This window comes from Hesperophylax consimilis, chromosome 22, assembly GCF_061612785.1.
Source record: "Hesperophylax consimilis isolate HC1 chromosome 22, BYU_Hcon_1.0, whole genome shotgun sequence".
Classification (NCBI taxonomy): Eukaryota; Metazoa; Arthropoda; class Insecta; order Trichoptera; family Limnephilidae; genus Hesperophylax; species Hesperophylax consimilis.
In genome coordinates, this window is record NC_142857.1 from 27130988 (window position 1) to 27146894 (window position 15907).

A 15907-nucleotide genomic window follows, 5' to 3' on the forward strand; every position below is an offset into this window, starting at 1 on the left:
ATCAACAGAAATTATTTTGGCTGTCATCCCTTTACAACGAAAGCGAATTTTCATTTTATGCAATTAAAATGCTAAAATTAAAAATTTCCCAAATGCAGTTAGTTTCCTTTTATATTAATTAAGGTAAATCAAAAGGTTTTATTTAAAAATATTTCATTTTAGCCGTGGCCAGCGATCCCGAATAATTACCTTAAATTTTGTTGTAAAACTGTACCAAGAGTTTCAAATCCCTGGAGACAGGGGGACTATACAGAGCATCACCAATCAGGAGTATTTTGTGAATAGGGGAAGGAGATGGGAAATACCTGACTATTCAGATCTAGTCGCTTAACTCAGTTAAAGACATTTCTAGCAATGCTTCAATTCTGAATATGTTTGTACCTTTTCTTATTGTGATGCTGCACAAGAGTTTCAGCTTCCCAGAGCCAGTGGAACTATGGCATCTACGAATGATTAAATGGATGAGGAAAAGGAGAATAGGAAGTCCAGAGCCAAGTTTTGATCGTCGGAGGTCGTCTCAAGTTTTGTAGCACAGAAAAAAAATTAAATTTTATCAAAAAAATTTATTGTATAAATGTGTAAAATATGTATAAAAATAAGCAATATTCAAGTTGCATTCAAATAACTAAATATAACTCAACAATATCATTTAGCAACAAACAAAATTCTTTCAACCGTACAGAAAAGATATCTACAGGCATGAAGACGCTAAATCCTTAACTAATTGGTACATGTAAAAAACAAAATACATATTTTCAAAAAACACTTTGGCTATATGTATTTTAAATACATACGTAATAATTATTCAGCAAGTTAATACATTTATTTTATTAATTTCATTTTGAGTTATATTCCTAAGAATTATTTTAGATATCTAAAAAATATTATTATCGTTGTCATTATTAAAAATCATTCCTATACAAAACGTAATCAAATATAATTAGATAAATATTAAAATAAAGAAATCACTAAATTACAAAAAATTGCAGTTACGGATCAGTCCAATAGCCATATAGTTAAAAAAAAAAAAAAAAAACTTATCGCAACATTTCTGGCATATATTTTTTATTAGATTCTTCGGAAACTGATAGTAAATTTATAATTAATTAATTTAATAAGATTAATTTTAACTCTCAACTGTTTCTCCGTACAAAGTACAGAACTGTTTTTAATCATTTTAACAAACATTTTGGACGGATTCGATAATCAAAAATATAAATTAAAGTATTGAAATTTTATCAACTACCTAATGAAAATATAAATAAAACGTATACATATCTAATATTTATCTCAATTGTAATGTATAATAGAAATTATCCCACATTAATTGCCCATTCATTAGGTTTTCAAATAATAGAAAAGTGAAAGAAACACGCCTTGTCCTCATTTTCACAATAATATTATTTGAATACAAAAATAATAAGTATTGAATTTGAACACTGAATAAACAAACCGATAGAAGTGTCGTGGAAGTGTCTAGAGCAGTGGCGGCTCGTAACTTTTGGGTGTACTAGAGTCCTAATATTACAAAAAATGGCATTATCGATGTTGTTGCAGCTGACAATGATTTTTTTTTTTTGGCGCACGGCTAAACTGAAATTTAGTACACCCAAAAGTCACGAGCCGCCACTGGTCCAGAGTGTCATCTGTGGCTAAAAGCCGAAAGGTTTTAAGTAAATTGACAACGTCAGTTTTTTAACGTTACAACATTTTTAAAAAGGCTGCCACACTAAGTTCCCACCAGAGTAAACGATAGTTCCCACCAGAGTTAACGATGGAATGCTTTTTTTATCGCCAAATATTTCAATATATTTCGTGGCCCAAGGGTTGTGGCGCTAAGTCGCGCTTATATTCTAAAAATAGAACATTACTTGTTAGTGCGCTTCGAGCGTAGTGGGGGGGGTTCAGATAAGAGCCTCGAAATTCACTCTGAGCGACCAAATAATCAGTCATGACTCCACAAAGGAAAGGTTGACATGAGTTATTCGTGCATCGTCGTGTAGATCTTGAGGTGCTCTAAAAAGTAAGATGAGCAGAAAAACAAAATTTATGCCCAGTGACGAACCAGAGACGTTTTCAAGCAAAAATGTAACTAGTCTAGAGATACTAACCATCCCAATTTTTTTTTTAAATCGTTGCAGAACGCACTTCTAAGGATTTTCTGTTCAGTGTATTTTATATATACTATTTCACTATGCATTGGTAATGCAGCCAATATACAGGGTGTTCTGAAACTAGTGAAATACATTACTTATTCATTTAACAATTGGCATCACAATACCCAGACTGACAATGCCCATAATAATAATATATTAAATGTACAGAATAACATATGTTTGAACTGCATCGGGAATTGAACCCACAACATCCCAAATCAAAGTGAAGTGCTTATACCATTGCACCCGGGAGATTTTTACAACTGAAGATAGATATGAACTGCAATAAATAAAATTTGATTGGTACAAAATTGATAAAAGTGAACTAGTTAATTCTTTGTCCCATTTCCCACAATTGGTATCAAGTTAGAAACTTTTTACTACTTCTCTGGGGATAATGTTTAGTTTATAGTTTCACCTGCAAAATGTTTATGGGTACAATAACTATTATTTATGTTAGAAAAGAGAAAGAGAGATTCATTAACAGATCATTTGATTGCATCTCACAAAGTAAACACACTTTTATTTCATAATCACAATAAAGTTCCTCATTCCCACCAAATTTACTAAGCACAATTCAATTTATATGCAAGACACGATATTGTCGACCGAAGAAACAATACTGCTTAAGTGACATGCAGTTTAAAAAACACTTTTTTATGAAATTCGATACAATAGTGAATTCTGCCTATGTCTGAATACTTCGTAATACTACCACTAGATAACGCATACAGTGGCAAATAAGCAATAACAGACAACCGACATCGGTTATCTAAAATATATTGGCGTGAAACAGAAAGTTGATGTTGTAAATATGTAATTGTAAAGGACGCGAACAAGTTTTTTGTTCCTCCAGCACAATATATAGATATATTCGTCGACGATATGTCGATGATATGATATGTTATACCCAAATTAAAAACAGTGATGTCGCTGTGTTATCCTCAATCATAAGTGCAGTGAAACGGTTTCATGATAACTCAACACAATGACAATTCAACACACCTTTAAAAAGTGATATAAAATCCATAAAAGTCAATAAAAGTTATGAAAAAAAAACTAGTCTGTAAACCTTACATGTTTAACCTTTCCCTTACTGTGCTAAAAAAATCCACGCGTTCCGGTGCTGTGTAGTCAATACACATCTCAAAATAAACGATTTAATATCAGAAAAATATGTATATTCATCGCTAATCGCTTATGTTTATTATGTTTAATATCAAAAGTGATAAAAATTGTAATTTAATTGTTGAAAACATGAGAAAACCATCGGCAGATGCTAAAAAAACGTGCGAGGGGTCCACATCTAACGACGGCCTGCGACCAACTGGCTGGGGGCTAGCACATACACAGCTATGCGGTCCTAGGTATCAATGGTCTAAATAAAAATACAACTGCGGAAGTGTCGATTTCTCATGTTCCCGCGTAGCGAACTAAAGCGAGACATCAATAGCGTGTCATTTCCTCGCACACTCTTCGCGTAGCATTGTCACACGGTTGATTGTATTGGTGTATTTGTTTCCGATTTTTAACAAAAATTTCTGATTTTTAATTGAATTTGAAAACTATGTAAAATATTATTTTTTAATTCAGTGCATAAATGTATAACGGAGGAATACCTAAAATCTGAACACAGAATTTATTATATTTATAGAGTTATTAAAGTTATTAGAAGCAATGTGTAGTAAATACACACCACAGATAAGGAAAGGTTAACCTAGTTTTTGTTTCATCACTTTTTAAAGGTGTGTTGAATTGTCATTCTGCTGACTTTTCCGGTCACCGAGTGAAACATACAAGAAACTTGTTATTATTATACAACTTGTTTGACTGAACAAATAATAACGTGCCTTTAACAGTAAATGGCGAGAGAAGGCACGATGTGGCAAATTCAATGTTGTTAGAAAATATAACATGCGTCGTTCATCAACCAAGCATTTTTAATGAAATAATAGAATCAAATCAATAATCTGTGTGAATCAAATTTGTCCTCATGAAATGAAAAATGTACTGTGAAATTTATGGCAGTCAACTTTTTCACAACTCGTAAATAAAAATTGTTAAAATCTATGGCAATAAGGTCTCGTCAAAACTTCATCTTTTTACCACTGTTAACCCTTGAAATGCCGAACGCCAGTCTCCCGTGACCTAATATTATAATACCCTGGTGTGCGAGGGGTAAATTGCTGAGCTGCCCGCCGTGCGCCGGTTGATACTATTATCGTAATAACTTGCTTAATTTTTGCAAAATGATGTTTTTGTACATTGTACTGTCTTACCCGATAATGAGTTTATAAGTCACACGAGACTATACGGTAAATAAATATAGTTTATTCGTTTGACACGAAATTTGCGACACGCTTTTCACAGATAAAATAAATATTTTTGCAAATGAATAGACGTCAAGCTGGAATAATATTAAAATACATTATTTATTTGCCAAACTCATAAAAAATATTTTAGTATGCCAGGAAAAATTTTTGATGTTCAAAATAAAGTCGAGGCAAGTGCAGTGAGCTATTAGCAAATCCATGGTGAATTCGCCGTCACGCGACAAGTACAAACATCAGAAATCCACGGTGGATTTCTTGGCACACTAGAGGTTAACAATCAATAATTTACAACTTCTCATGGACCCTTGGCTGTATCATTTGCAATGTGACAAATTGCCACCAATATCTATTCGAGCGCTTGGTGTCATATACATTTACCTTATTATTTAATTAATGCCTTTCCTCAAAATATTAATATGGAAACTGCTTACTGCAATTTGAAGCCAATAAATCTACCTAGATTTATCTGTTTGTCCCATATTTAGGTTAACGTTTTGCAAACTTGGCTTAATATGCCAAAAATCACCCGAGTGAATATTGACTGATTCAAATTTCAAACATAGAAAACGACTATTGATTATTGTAAAAGAACGGCTTGGTTGATGTCCAGACGACATGTGTGCCTAATACTATAGGCTGGTGGTAGCGGGGGGACGTGCGTACGCCTTGGGGATGAACCCGTACCGCCGGGTCTTGGGTGCGTGTGCCCACAGCCATCCCTCCACCGTCTGGTGCAGCAGATCTGCATACACCCACTCGCCGCGGCGCACCGATAGATCATCCGGCGCTTGTGCCTGTGGATAAAATTATGAATGTGTTAAATTTGACTAACTTTTTCAACAGTTTACAGCCAGATACAATATGATAGCCATGTTCGATGGCGTAATAAGAAGCAAGCTGGAGTATGCTAGTGGTGTACTAAATACATTAATATGCTGTGTCGTGATCTAAGAAAGCACCCCAATATTTTGATTATTATTTAGAAGATTGTCACCCTTTATTAAATTGCAACACCGGCCGCTCGAGTCACAAATGGTCCGACCGGACACACTAGCGACTCAAGCGCCACTCTGTTTTTGGGCATCCTAAAACCAATACGTCGTTACCTTTGTAAAATCACTTTCGCTCAAATGTTAAACATAACCTTCCGTTGAATAAATAATTAAACGTGGAAATTTCTTTTACTACTCCGAGTCAACGGCCCTGCTACCACGAGTAAGTATTCATGGCGAACTACAATCCACATCCTGAAACTTCCACAGCTGAAACCAATCCAGAAAAAATCCTCAGATCTTTTTTATAGTGCATTACTCTATTGACAGTCCATTCCCTTGTAACTTGTTCAAGATACCACACGGCAGAACAATGTTCTAGCACTTTGAATACCCACATTCCCATATGGATAACACACGGGATAAATAATCTATGAAGAACGCGCTCACCTTATAATCGTAGAGCATGACCAGTTCCGTGCCATGGTACCTTGGGTCCGGTTCCGGCAGGGGTGCGGGGGGAGGGGCGGGCACCGGGGTGGACACTGCCCCACTCTCTCCACCACCTAAATAACCAATAAACATAACATTTGTCATACAACTCTCCTTTTTGTCATCTCCTTTGCCACCCACTTCACGACTTGGAACTCCGCAGAGTCATGCGATGACCAGTGTTTTTTGATATAGTGTTTATCTTTTATAAGCATAAACTTTTTAATATAAGTGTGTTTGTCGGAAGTGACTTGCTAGGTAAGTATGTTTTGGTATCTTTTCTAAATAATAAATGTAGATCCTAGGAAATAAATTGTACAGCGCCCTTGAGGTGATTTTTCACAAAAACGGCGCTCTACAAATTATCCAATTATTATTATTATTATTATTATTCCGGACAGTAGTTGCAAAATTGGAACTGATTGTCGGAACGATTCAGACAAGCTTTGTACATAACAAAATTATTTTATTAATTAATAATTCTATATTCGAATGTGTATTTCTTTTGTTTAAATTTTTTAAAGACCTCGTAATTTTTCACGTTTACTAACAGTGTTTATTCGAAATTTAAATTTCTGATGTCCTTTTGGAAAGCAATGATCCCAAGGCAATTATTGTTTTTTTTTTTTTAAATACTTTCAGCTTCACAAATACTACAATTATAACATCCCGTGATTTTTCATGGGTCTGCGCTAATATATAGGTCAACAATTTTAATGATAAATTAAAAAATATCAAAAACGACCCTTGCAGGGTGAATTTCTGACCTGATTCGTTGAGCAGTGTTGGAGTTAAAAGTGGTAAAAGTTTCTTGTGTAATGATGGAGAACTTAGCTAACAGGGGATTGAACCTGCGATGTCTGGATGAGGAACTATAGAACGCTCAACTGCTAAAGAGTCCAGTTTGTGTTGGCTTCCAAACCGAAAAAACCTGCACAAATATCGTGATGAAATTCACTGTTTTATAGTTAAGATTATTAGTATGTATATCATAGACATATGAATATTAGTAGACCTGCCCCAAGTGATTAAAAGCGTTTTATTCCCCACTCCCCATACCGGTTCCATTGGAGCCGGCTGTGCTCGCTTATGGCCTCAAGTGAATTTAGAAAACGTGACATCATCATTCTTGTGCGAACTATGGTCGAGGCATCATCGGTTCATTTTACGAAATAACACGGCAAAATGGTGGCTTGTGGTATGAAAACTTGTAAAAATAGATGTGAAAAAGAGAATAAACCCAATTGTCGTATTACATTCCATATATAAGCATTATTTTACTTTATTTTAAGCATATTCACAGTATAATATGGATCAGTTGTAGAAACATATACTATCACATCGAGATACGTCTGGACGTGAAACACAAAGCTGGTTGGTTGCTGGGAAGTAAATTATGAACATTTATAAAAGTGTCTTAACTAAATACGTAAACGAAATATTCGACTCTGAAAATAGAAGAAATTTATTTTGCCGAATTTGGACTTCGCAAATTTGTTCATAACGTGGCAGTAATTAGCGCTCCCATGTAAAAATGTCTATTCATTCAAAAGCAGATTTTACTTTTAAGAACTAAATGGTGATATTATAATGCGAGATGCCTATATACTGTCAGATTGATTTATTGACGAATCACAGTCAGCTTTACCCCCTTCGTTCTTCAACAGTTGATTTTACCCCCACCTTTAATTTCTAGTCTATATATTCATATGTCTGTGATGTACATACATATTTGACTTACCTTGTATAACATTATCAGCCGGATATACAAATCCCGAGGGAATGAAACCCTCCTGTCCGTTGCTCCTAACAACCCAGAACCAGTCAGGGTCTTCTCGATTTAAAACTGGAAAAGAGAAAACATATTTTATTTATGTGCACAACAGACAGAGCGTCAACATTAAAACGATTACAAAGAATAAATACAGTCCAATAAAGGTGTACAACAATAAGTACCTATGTAAAACAAAACACAATATCAAGCTATAACTACAGCACTCTTTTAAGTGATTAGAATATGCTTAAATTATCACAGAAGGATTTTCACTGACTTGGTATATCTATATAAAATTCTAAATTATGCATTTGATAGACCAGAATTGCTTGCATTTATAAGCTTTCGGATTCCAATAATCAATACTAGAAGTGCGGATTTATTTCAGAGCAGAGATTCTAGGACTAACTACCAAAGTATTCCTTATTGCCCAGAATACTAATGGAGGGAAATAATTATGCCAGTGAGTCAGTGGATATCTTCAATTTATCACTAAATAAATACAATAAATTATTACCAAGGCAGTCCAGTTATATATAATTTTTACTAGGTATTCCTATCTAAAAGCCCTTAAAAAAGGCGTTAATAATTAAATAAGAAATTTTTGTTGTTTGTTTTTGGGGTGTTATGCCGTGTTGCGCTAACTCCTTCTTTAGCCGACGTTTCGGACAGCGTTGCAGTGTCCATCATCAGGGCAGATCCGGTAGATCCGCTGTCCGAAACGTCGGCTAAAGAAGGAGTTAGCGCAACACGGCATAACACCCCAAAAACAAACAACAAAAATGCTTTTGGCCGTGAGAATCTAAAAACTTACCCAAATAAGAAATTCGATAAATTTTGTAAAGTTCTGGGGGCTATTGCTAAATATGTCCGGAATCTTGCCAACCACCCAGTTTAACCTTCTCCCAACCTCTTGTGCGATTGTGTCGACTATACAGGGTGTCCGGGAATAAAGTGCGCTAACTTCGGGAGGTGATTTGACATGATGGTAGAATTAAAAAAGATAAATAACTTTTTCGAAATTGCAATGTTTATTTTTCCATAGAAGATGATTCATTTTTACCTAAAAATTACCTTAAAATGTTGGAATTTCGAAAAAAAATTATTATCTTTTTTACTTGTATGTACTATCATGTAGAATCAACCCCCCAAGTTAGCGCACTTTACCCCCCGGACACTGTATATTCAACACATTCCTGCACAAGAGCTTCGAAGAAGGTTAAGTTGGATCTTTAGAAAGGAATATAAAATCTTCGACGTTTCTTCGTAGACGGTGATTGATATTGATTTTGATTATAGCCAAGAGGGAAGATTCTACAAGGTTATTTACAATTTTTGAAAGAAATTTGATGTAATTTTTATCACAACATTCATTTAATGTTTCTAATTTTAAATATTCTGGGCGTTTCTTACAGTATTTATACAGGGTGTATCGGCACGTACCCGACAAACTTTAACCAGCTATTCCTTAGCACATTAGGAGTAAAAAATGTTATGGGCACTTTGCTGTCCGGTAACATTTTTTTTTAATTAAAAACAAAATTTTTTAAAAAAAGCTCCTTTTAAATATAATCTCTTGAATAAGACGAGGGGAAGAGGATGAAAATTGCAGTACATACTACTCTTTTGTAAATGTTCCCTTTGCATTTGAAAATCTGTACAGTGAAATCTCGATTAATTGATTTCTTCAAGTCCTGAATTAATTTCATACAAAACTCACAAAAATAGATTGAGTCGATCATTCGTCCATGCATCGTTTTACGCAGTTTTAATACTATTTTAATCAATCGATTGCTGCCGGCGGCCGCTTCTGACGTTAGTTGTGCATACTTTTATCTTTTTACTTTCAAAAACTTTGACTTGAGGAAAAAAAAACTACCTCTGAAGATTTTAAAAACACTTTGTATCAGTTAGATAACAACTATTTAATTTTAATATTGTTCACTTGGCGGCCATTGTTAATGGTGTAAAAGTTTTGAGGTTAGATTTTTTCATATTTTATTTAACCCAAATTATGAACCTAAAATAGGTTTTTAGTTTGGGTTTAATTAAAAAAACTAAATTTAAAAACTAGCCTAAAATCCATTTTTAATATTATTATGCAGGGGGGTATAACTAAAATACGGGAAAAGACACGGTAATCTCCATTGTTTGTGACATCATATTGTTGCCTAACTATATCCACCGATGAAAAACTCTGAACGTCTTTGGAAAAGTACTGGCTGAATGGTGCATCTGTGGTTGTAATATATGTAGTAGTTTTGGTGGATTTGAATATATTATTGTTTATTTATCCAATATTACCAAGATGTCCGTCAGTTTGTGGCTCTCATTTCTAAATCGGAAGCAAAAAGTCGAGTGGTTCGTTATGAAATTACGCATTGCCAACGCGAATCTTGAATACATGTTTGTAACCAAAAAATAGGTGAAAATCTCTCTTTGTTTTGTTTCTAATTCGCTAATTTGTAATAGCCTTAATTTATCTTCATCGCAGAAATTAACCTATTTTCTTTTTCAGACAGCACCCGAGTTCCTGTCAGGAATGTGCGTATTGTGAGGCCGCACTGGATCGTGATTATATCATGCTAGGTAGAATTCCATCGGTCTACCTCATTCATTAATGATTTAACCTGTATCTATAATTTATTGTGACGTAGTATTGTCGCACGCATAAAATTTGTCTATATATATGCATATCTATGGTTAAATTGAGGACCAATTTGTTTCATACAAAAGCCCGAAGATTATCCATGATACCGATCTAGTGAGGGGTATATTTATGATACCGATATAGTGAGAGGTTTATTCATGATACCAATCTAGTGAAGAGTTTATTCATGATACCAATCTAGTGAGGGGTTTATTTATGATACCGATCTAGTGAGGGGTTTATTCATGATACCAATCTAGTGAGGGGTTTATTCATGATACCAATCTAGTGAGGGGTTTATTTATGATACCGATCTAGTGAGGGGTTTATTCATGATACCAATCTAGTGAGGGGTTTATTCATGATACCAATCTAGTGAGGGGTTTATTTATGATACCGATCTAGTGAGGGGTTTATTCATGATACCAATCTAGTGAGGGGTTTATTTATGATACCAATCTATTGAGGGGTTTATTCATGTTAATATGTCAAAACACAGCGTGAAGAAAAGACATCAAATTATTAATATTTTTAACAAACTATTAAAATGCATTATTTTCCGTTTCCGCTAGCTAAAATAGTTGTTTCTCATCAATACCTAACTGATACATAGTGTTTTTTTATTTATAATGTGCCTTGTTTGTGTATCTGTATTTTACCAAGAAATCTAAGACTGACTTATAGAAAAATCGAAATAAAAAGGATGTTTACCTGTAACAAACTCCCCTCTCTCAACAGGTACATCATTTTCATCCCTTGCTTGGAACGTATAAAGCACTATACACCTCCCCGACGGAGCTTTACTGAAGGGGCACCCATCGCTCTCACTGCCGGCTTCAGATCTGGACTCATTGCCAGCCCTGAAACATAATAATATTTCTCAATATGGTTACTAAATAAACATAAATTCACTGGAGCCTGTTGTTGTTGGTACATATGTACTTCTCATAAATGAGGCGTACAGAAAAATACTTAACTTACAACAAAGCTCTCAGAAGAAGGACCTTAGTAGAGACTTAACTTTCCACATAACTTCTAGTTGGAAAACTAATAATCAATTATTCAGTGTGCATCTTGCTGAAAAAAATATTTCTGTAGGAACTTTGAACATCTAGAGGACTCTGATTAAATTTAAATACTAGCAGTACCCCGCCGCGCGTTGCTTTGGCTCAGTCTGTCTGTGCGGATAGAGAAACAATAGCGAGTTTTGCGTTTACCTCCAACGGAAGGAACTGTTTTTCAAAAATCCATCTATATAAAATAGGTATAAAAAGACACACATATTCGAATCCAACGTTGTGTCAAAATTTCAAAGCAATCGGTGAAGAAAAATCAGCGTTTTAAGATTTTGAACCATCGAACACTTTTTTTTTATATAGATAGATTATTTACTTATTTTTTGGGTAAAGGTTACGAATTCCGCTTCACGGTAAATATGGAATGTTTACTTTGAATTTATACTTGAATTTAGTTATATTATTACTAAAAGTTACTATAAATATTGGGGAACCTTTAATAACGCCTGCTCGCGTCCCCTTTAGAGTTATATTCAAGTAGTTTGTGGGCTACGCTAGGTTTGTATAGACTGGTTTATGATTTAATTCTAATACGATATTATGAATATAATCCAACTCTTGATATGAACATAGTCGCCGTCGGCTGCGACTATAACGGCACCGCATACTAATTGACATATCGCGTAAGTGACTTAATAAACGATATTAAAATTAAAAGTGCGTATTTTTCCGTCTCCCCCGACATAATAAATCATGTTTTGAATTAATAAAGCTAAATCCATTTATTTGAAAGTGAAATATTGCGTATTAAGAGTGAAGCGGAATAAGAGAAAAATAACATTTTTTGTAATATTGACTACATTTTATTCTTTTGACTGTCCAACTAGGAAGGATTCCAGTTTTAGGACAGTCAAGATTGAACCAAAGAAGAAAAGAAGTTATAATGGTTGAAACCAACCTCAAATACTACAATAAATCTAATAATATATGTCAAAATTATAAATAAACTCGAAGAAAAATCAAAGTACAGTAGGAACGGCTAAAATCAGTTTTTTATTCAAATGTAAATAATATTCCAATCTGTGTTGCCATGTGTAGTAGCGAGGATGAAGAAGTACCTACCTACTTCATTGAAAATAAGTACAGGTACTTCTTCAGAATAAAGCGATTCTTGCTTGTGTAATGGTGTACTGTAACATGGAGCTACTGTGGGGTAATAGGGTGCAGGCCAAGGTTCGTAGAAAAGGCATTTGAAATGATTTATTTATAATGCGTTAGTAATATTATACTAATTATTATATTAAAAGCAATGTTCGGAATAAAAAAGAAAAAACCCAGGAATATTTGCAGTTTCACTTATGCATTGATGATGCAGAATCGAGGTTATTTACTAGCCCGTTGTACATATTGCCTTTAAAGACATTCAAATATTCTAATTGAAAGTCTCAGCTAGCAAACTACAGGGTTTTCCAATAAGAGGTGTTATTTTGACATTCAATCGTAAAAGATCAATGGTTTCGTTGCTTGTGTGGCACGTAGCGCCGTCTTGTTGAAAGTAAACGTTGTCCAGATCAATACCATCCAATTCCGGCCATAAAAATCATTAATCATCTTTCGATAGCGCAATCCATTCACCGTTACTGTTGCTCAAGCCTCATTTTCGAAAAAGTAAGGTCCAATGACTCCGCCGGACCATAAACCGCACCAAACAGTCACACGTTGAGGATAGAGAGGCTTTTCAACAATAACTCTTGGGTTTTCCGAGCCCCAGATGCGACAATTTTGCTTGTTGATGAAGCCACCGAGGTGGAAATGGGCCTCATCACTCAAGATGATTTGCATTTGATTCACTCAAGTGAATTTTAATAATTTCAATGCGTTGTTGAAGCGTGTATCGTTCCATTTTTATTAATGGCGTAGTTTCTACTTGTCAAATGTCAAAAAATGACAGCTTCAAAAGTACCATCTACCGAAATAGCGGGCTATTCAAAATAACACCTCTTATTGGAAAGCCCTGTATCATGACAAGGAAAGTGTTGAGAATAATAATTGACCGGTCAGTTGACATCGCGTTTGGGTCACACCCAGGCGTAGTGTGTTCAATTCCTCGCCCACAACACAAGCAACATTTTCCGCTTACTGTGGTGATTGTAGGAGATTTTCAAATATTGTCAGGTTATTCATAACCCGGAATGTTTGTCTTTCTTTAAAAAAAAAGTATTTATACAAAGAGACACACATGGTGGTAGATAATCTCAGTATCGCCTTGGTATTAATTGACTGTTAAAAAACAAAATTTTATTGACATTAATTTAACTCGTATGTACAAACTTAAGTGTGAGGAAATTAATTTAGATTTACTAAAATAAAAATTATATATCTAGTGAAGAGGGAAATAAGACAGTTTTTTAAAGCAAATATTGAGTCACTAGTTCTCCTGGTACAGAAAATTGCCCATCAGGGTTGGGGAGGGGGAAGGGGTTGGGTTGGTTGGTCATTATAAGACTCACTGAGTGGTATCCTGCTGCGTGAGATCTGAGGATGCCCGAGGGAGCTTTTTCTTGAGGTCTGGCAGCAGATGGGGGGAGTAGGGAGCGCAGTACGAGTGAGGAATGAACCCCTCCTGGCGCGACTCGGCCACTATCACATACACCCAGTCGTTCTCACGGTACAGGATGTTCACCACCTGGCCGCGCTTCACCTAGATACCACAACCAAGATAAAAAAAACTTAACAATTGGTGGGATGATATGAAAGGTATCTGGGGGTAAATTTCAGTAACTTTGGAGATGATTCTATATAACAAATTTTTCTATGCAAAAAGTACTTAAGTCTGTAGTGTAAGATCGAACTTACCCGATAAATATGGCGAGAGTGAAAAGTGGCAACATCACAACTATGTCTAATTTGTATTCATGGAAATCCCACACAAACAATAACAGACGAGAGGTTTGACATTTACACAAATGCAAAAGTTCTGATTTTGGTTAATACCAGAGGATTGCAGTTTCGACAAATTTACTTGAAGCAGCACAGCTGCTTCTAACAATAGTGCCAAAAATATCAGTTAATCATTTTCTACATAGGTAGAAAAAAAAGTCAGAATGCAAAATAGCAATTCCGTGTACTTAATTAATTTTTTGACATTACGATTGTATATATTGATTGTAAAAAATAAGGGTCCAAATTGCAGAACAATAATAATATTATTATCATCCCCTTACCTCCAGTTCGTCATCTACACAGGGTGCAAAATCGTGCAGCACGACCATCTTCGAGTCCGGGCTCAATCCATGCTCTTTCTCGATCCCGACCCGAACCAGGGTCTCGATGCTCGCGGAGCCAGTGATCCTGCCCATACCAGGGCTGAGCCCGGAACTGGGACGGGACAGTTCCTTGTCCACATCTCCACTGACCGCTGAAAACACACGACTTGTCAAATTGGGAAGTCAGGGGTCATTGACATGATAACACATACCATTTGCGCAACTTTCCCACGGTCTGTAAACCCGCAAATGTCGGACACAACTCACATTTTTTCTTTTTCCCGCGCCGTATCCTGACAGGGCAGAGGAACGCCATACTCAAGTTGTTCTCATTATTATTGTTGTTTATGTGTTCGGATTTGTGGGCGCGAGTCGATCAACAGCATAAATAAACCACTCACATCAACAGGTAAACAGGTAGACGTATCCAGAAATTGGCTGTCGCGCAAGCGCAGGTACATTCCAACAGGTACATTTGTTTAGTGTTGCTAGTTGCCTGGTTGCCATTTACTTAAAACTTAAAAGTAATTTTTAATATTTTTTATTCGGGACACTTGATGACAGCTCAGCATAAGTTTATACAAAAATAGAATATAATAATTAGGATGCAAACCCTTTAACCAATGCTCACCTCACACAAACACAAAAATAAAATAAATTCCATTCAATGAACGCCTCAATTGCACATGGCTGAAAAACAACTACAATAATGAATAACTAATGTAAAGCACCACCCATGAGATATTATAATAATTACTGCTTGATAATTGCAAATATTAAGATAACTGTTTATTAGTACTGTTAACTTTTATTAGAGAAAAACAAATAACCTCACAATTTTAAAAAAAAAATCCTACTACCATCACAGAAAGTGGACATGTTGCTTGTGTCGTGATGGGGGACTTATACAGCAATACAGCCGAGGAATTGAACCCACAACACCTTGGTGAGAACCAGCCGCGATGCCAATCCAGCCACTGATACAAAATAATCAAGATTGTAATCAATAAACAATCTCGCCAATTGGCATTCAATATCGCGTAAGCGACATAAAACATGTTCATGTTCACTTATCCTTTTATAGAAAAAACGGAAATATAAACAAATTTTCGGCATTGTGTGGATGAACATGCGTATTGGACTCAAAAATATTACAAGTTGAAAGGAATTAAAATATCAATTTTGAAATTCAAAATTGACGAATTCACAGTATTACATGCCAAACGAC

General features: G+C 35.2%; 1 protein-coding gene across 1 annotated transcript; it reads right to left on the reverse strand.

The window, feature by feature from the left end:
* Positions 1 to 412: 412 nt before the first annotated feature.
* Positions 413 to 15129, reverse strand: Dlish (Dachs ligand with SH3s). The gene is made up of 7 exons (XM_089644970.1): positions 14947 to 15129; positions 14638 to 14831; positions 13924 to 14114; positions 11109 to 11257; positions 7715 to 7819; positions 5932 to 6047; positions 413 to 5283 (listed from the first exon to the last, which is right to left on the reverse strand). Exons 1-7 carry the CDS (start codon positions 14993 to 14995, stop codon positions 5119 to 5121), a joined length of 969 nt encoding a protein of 322 aa, XP_089501096.1. The 5' UTR covers positions 14996 to 15129; the 3' UTR covers positions 413 to 5118.
* Between the last annotated feature and the right edge of the window lie 778 nt (positions 15130 to 15907).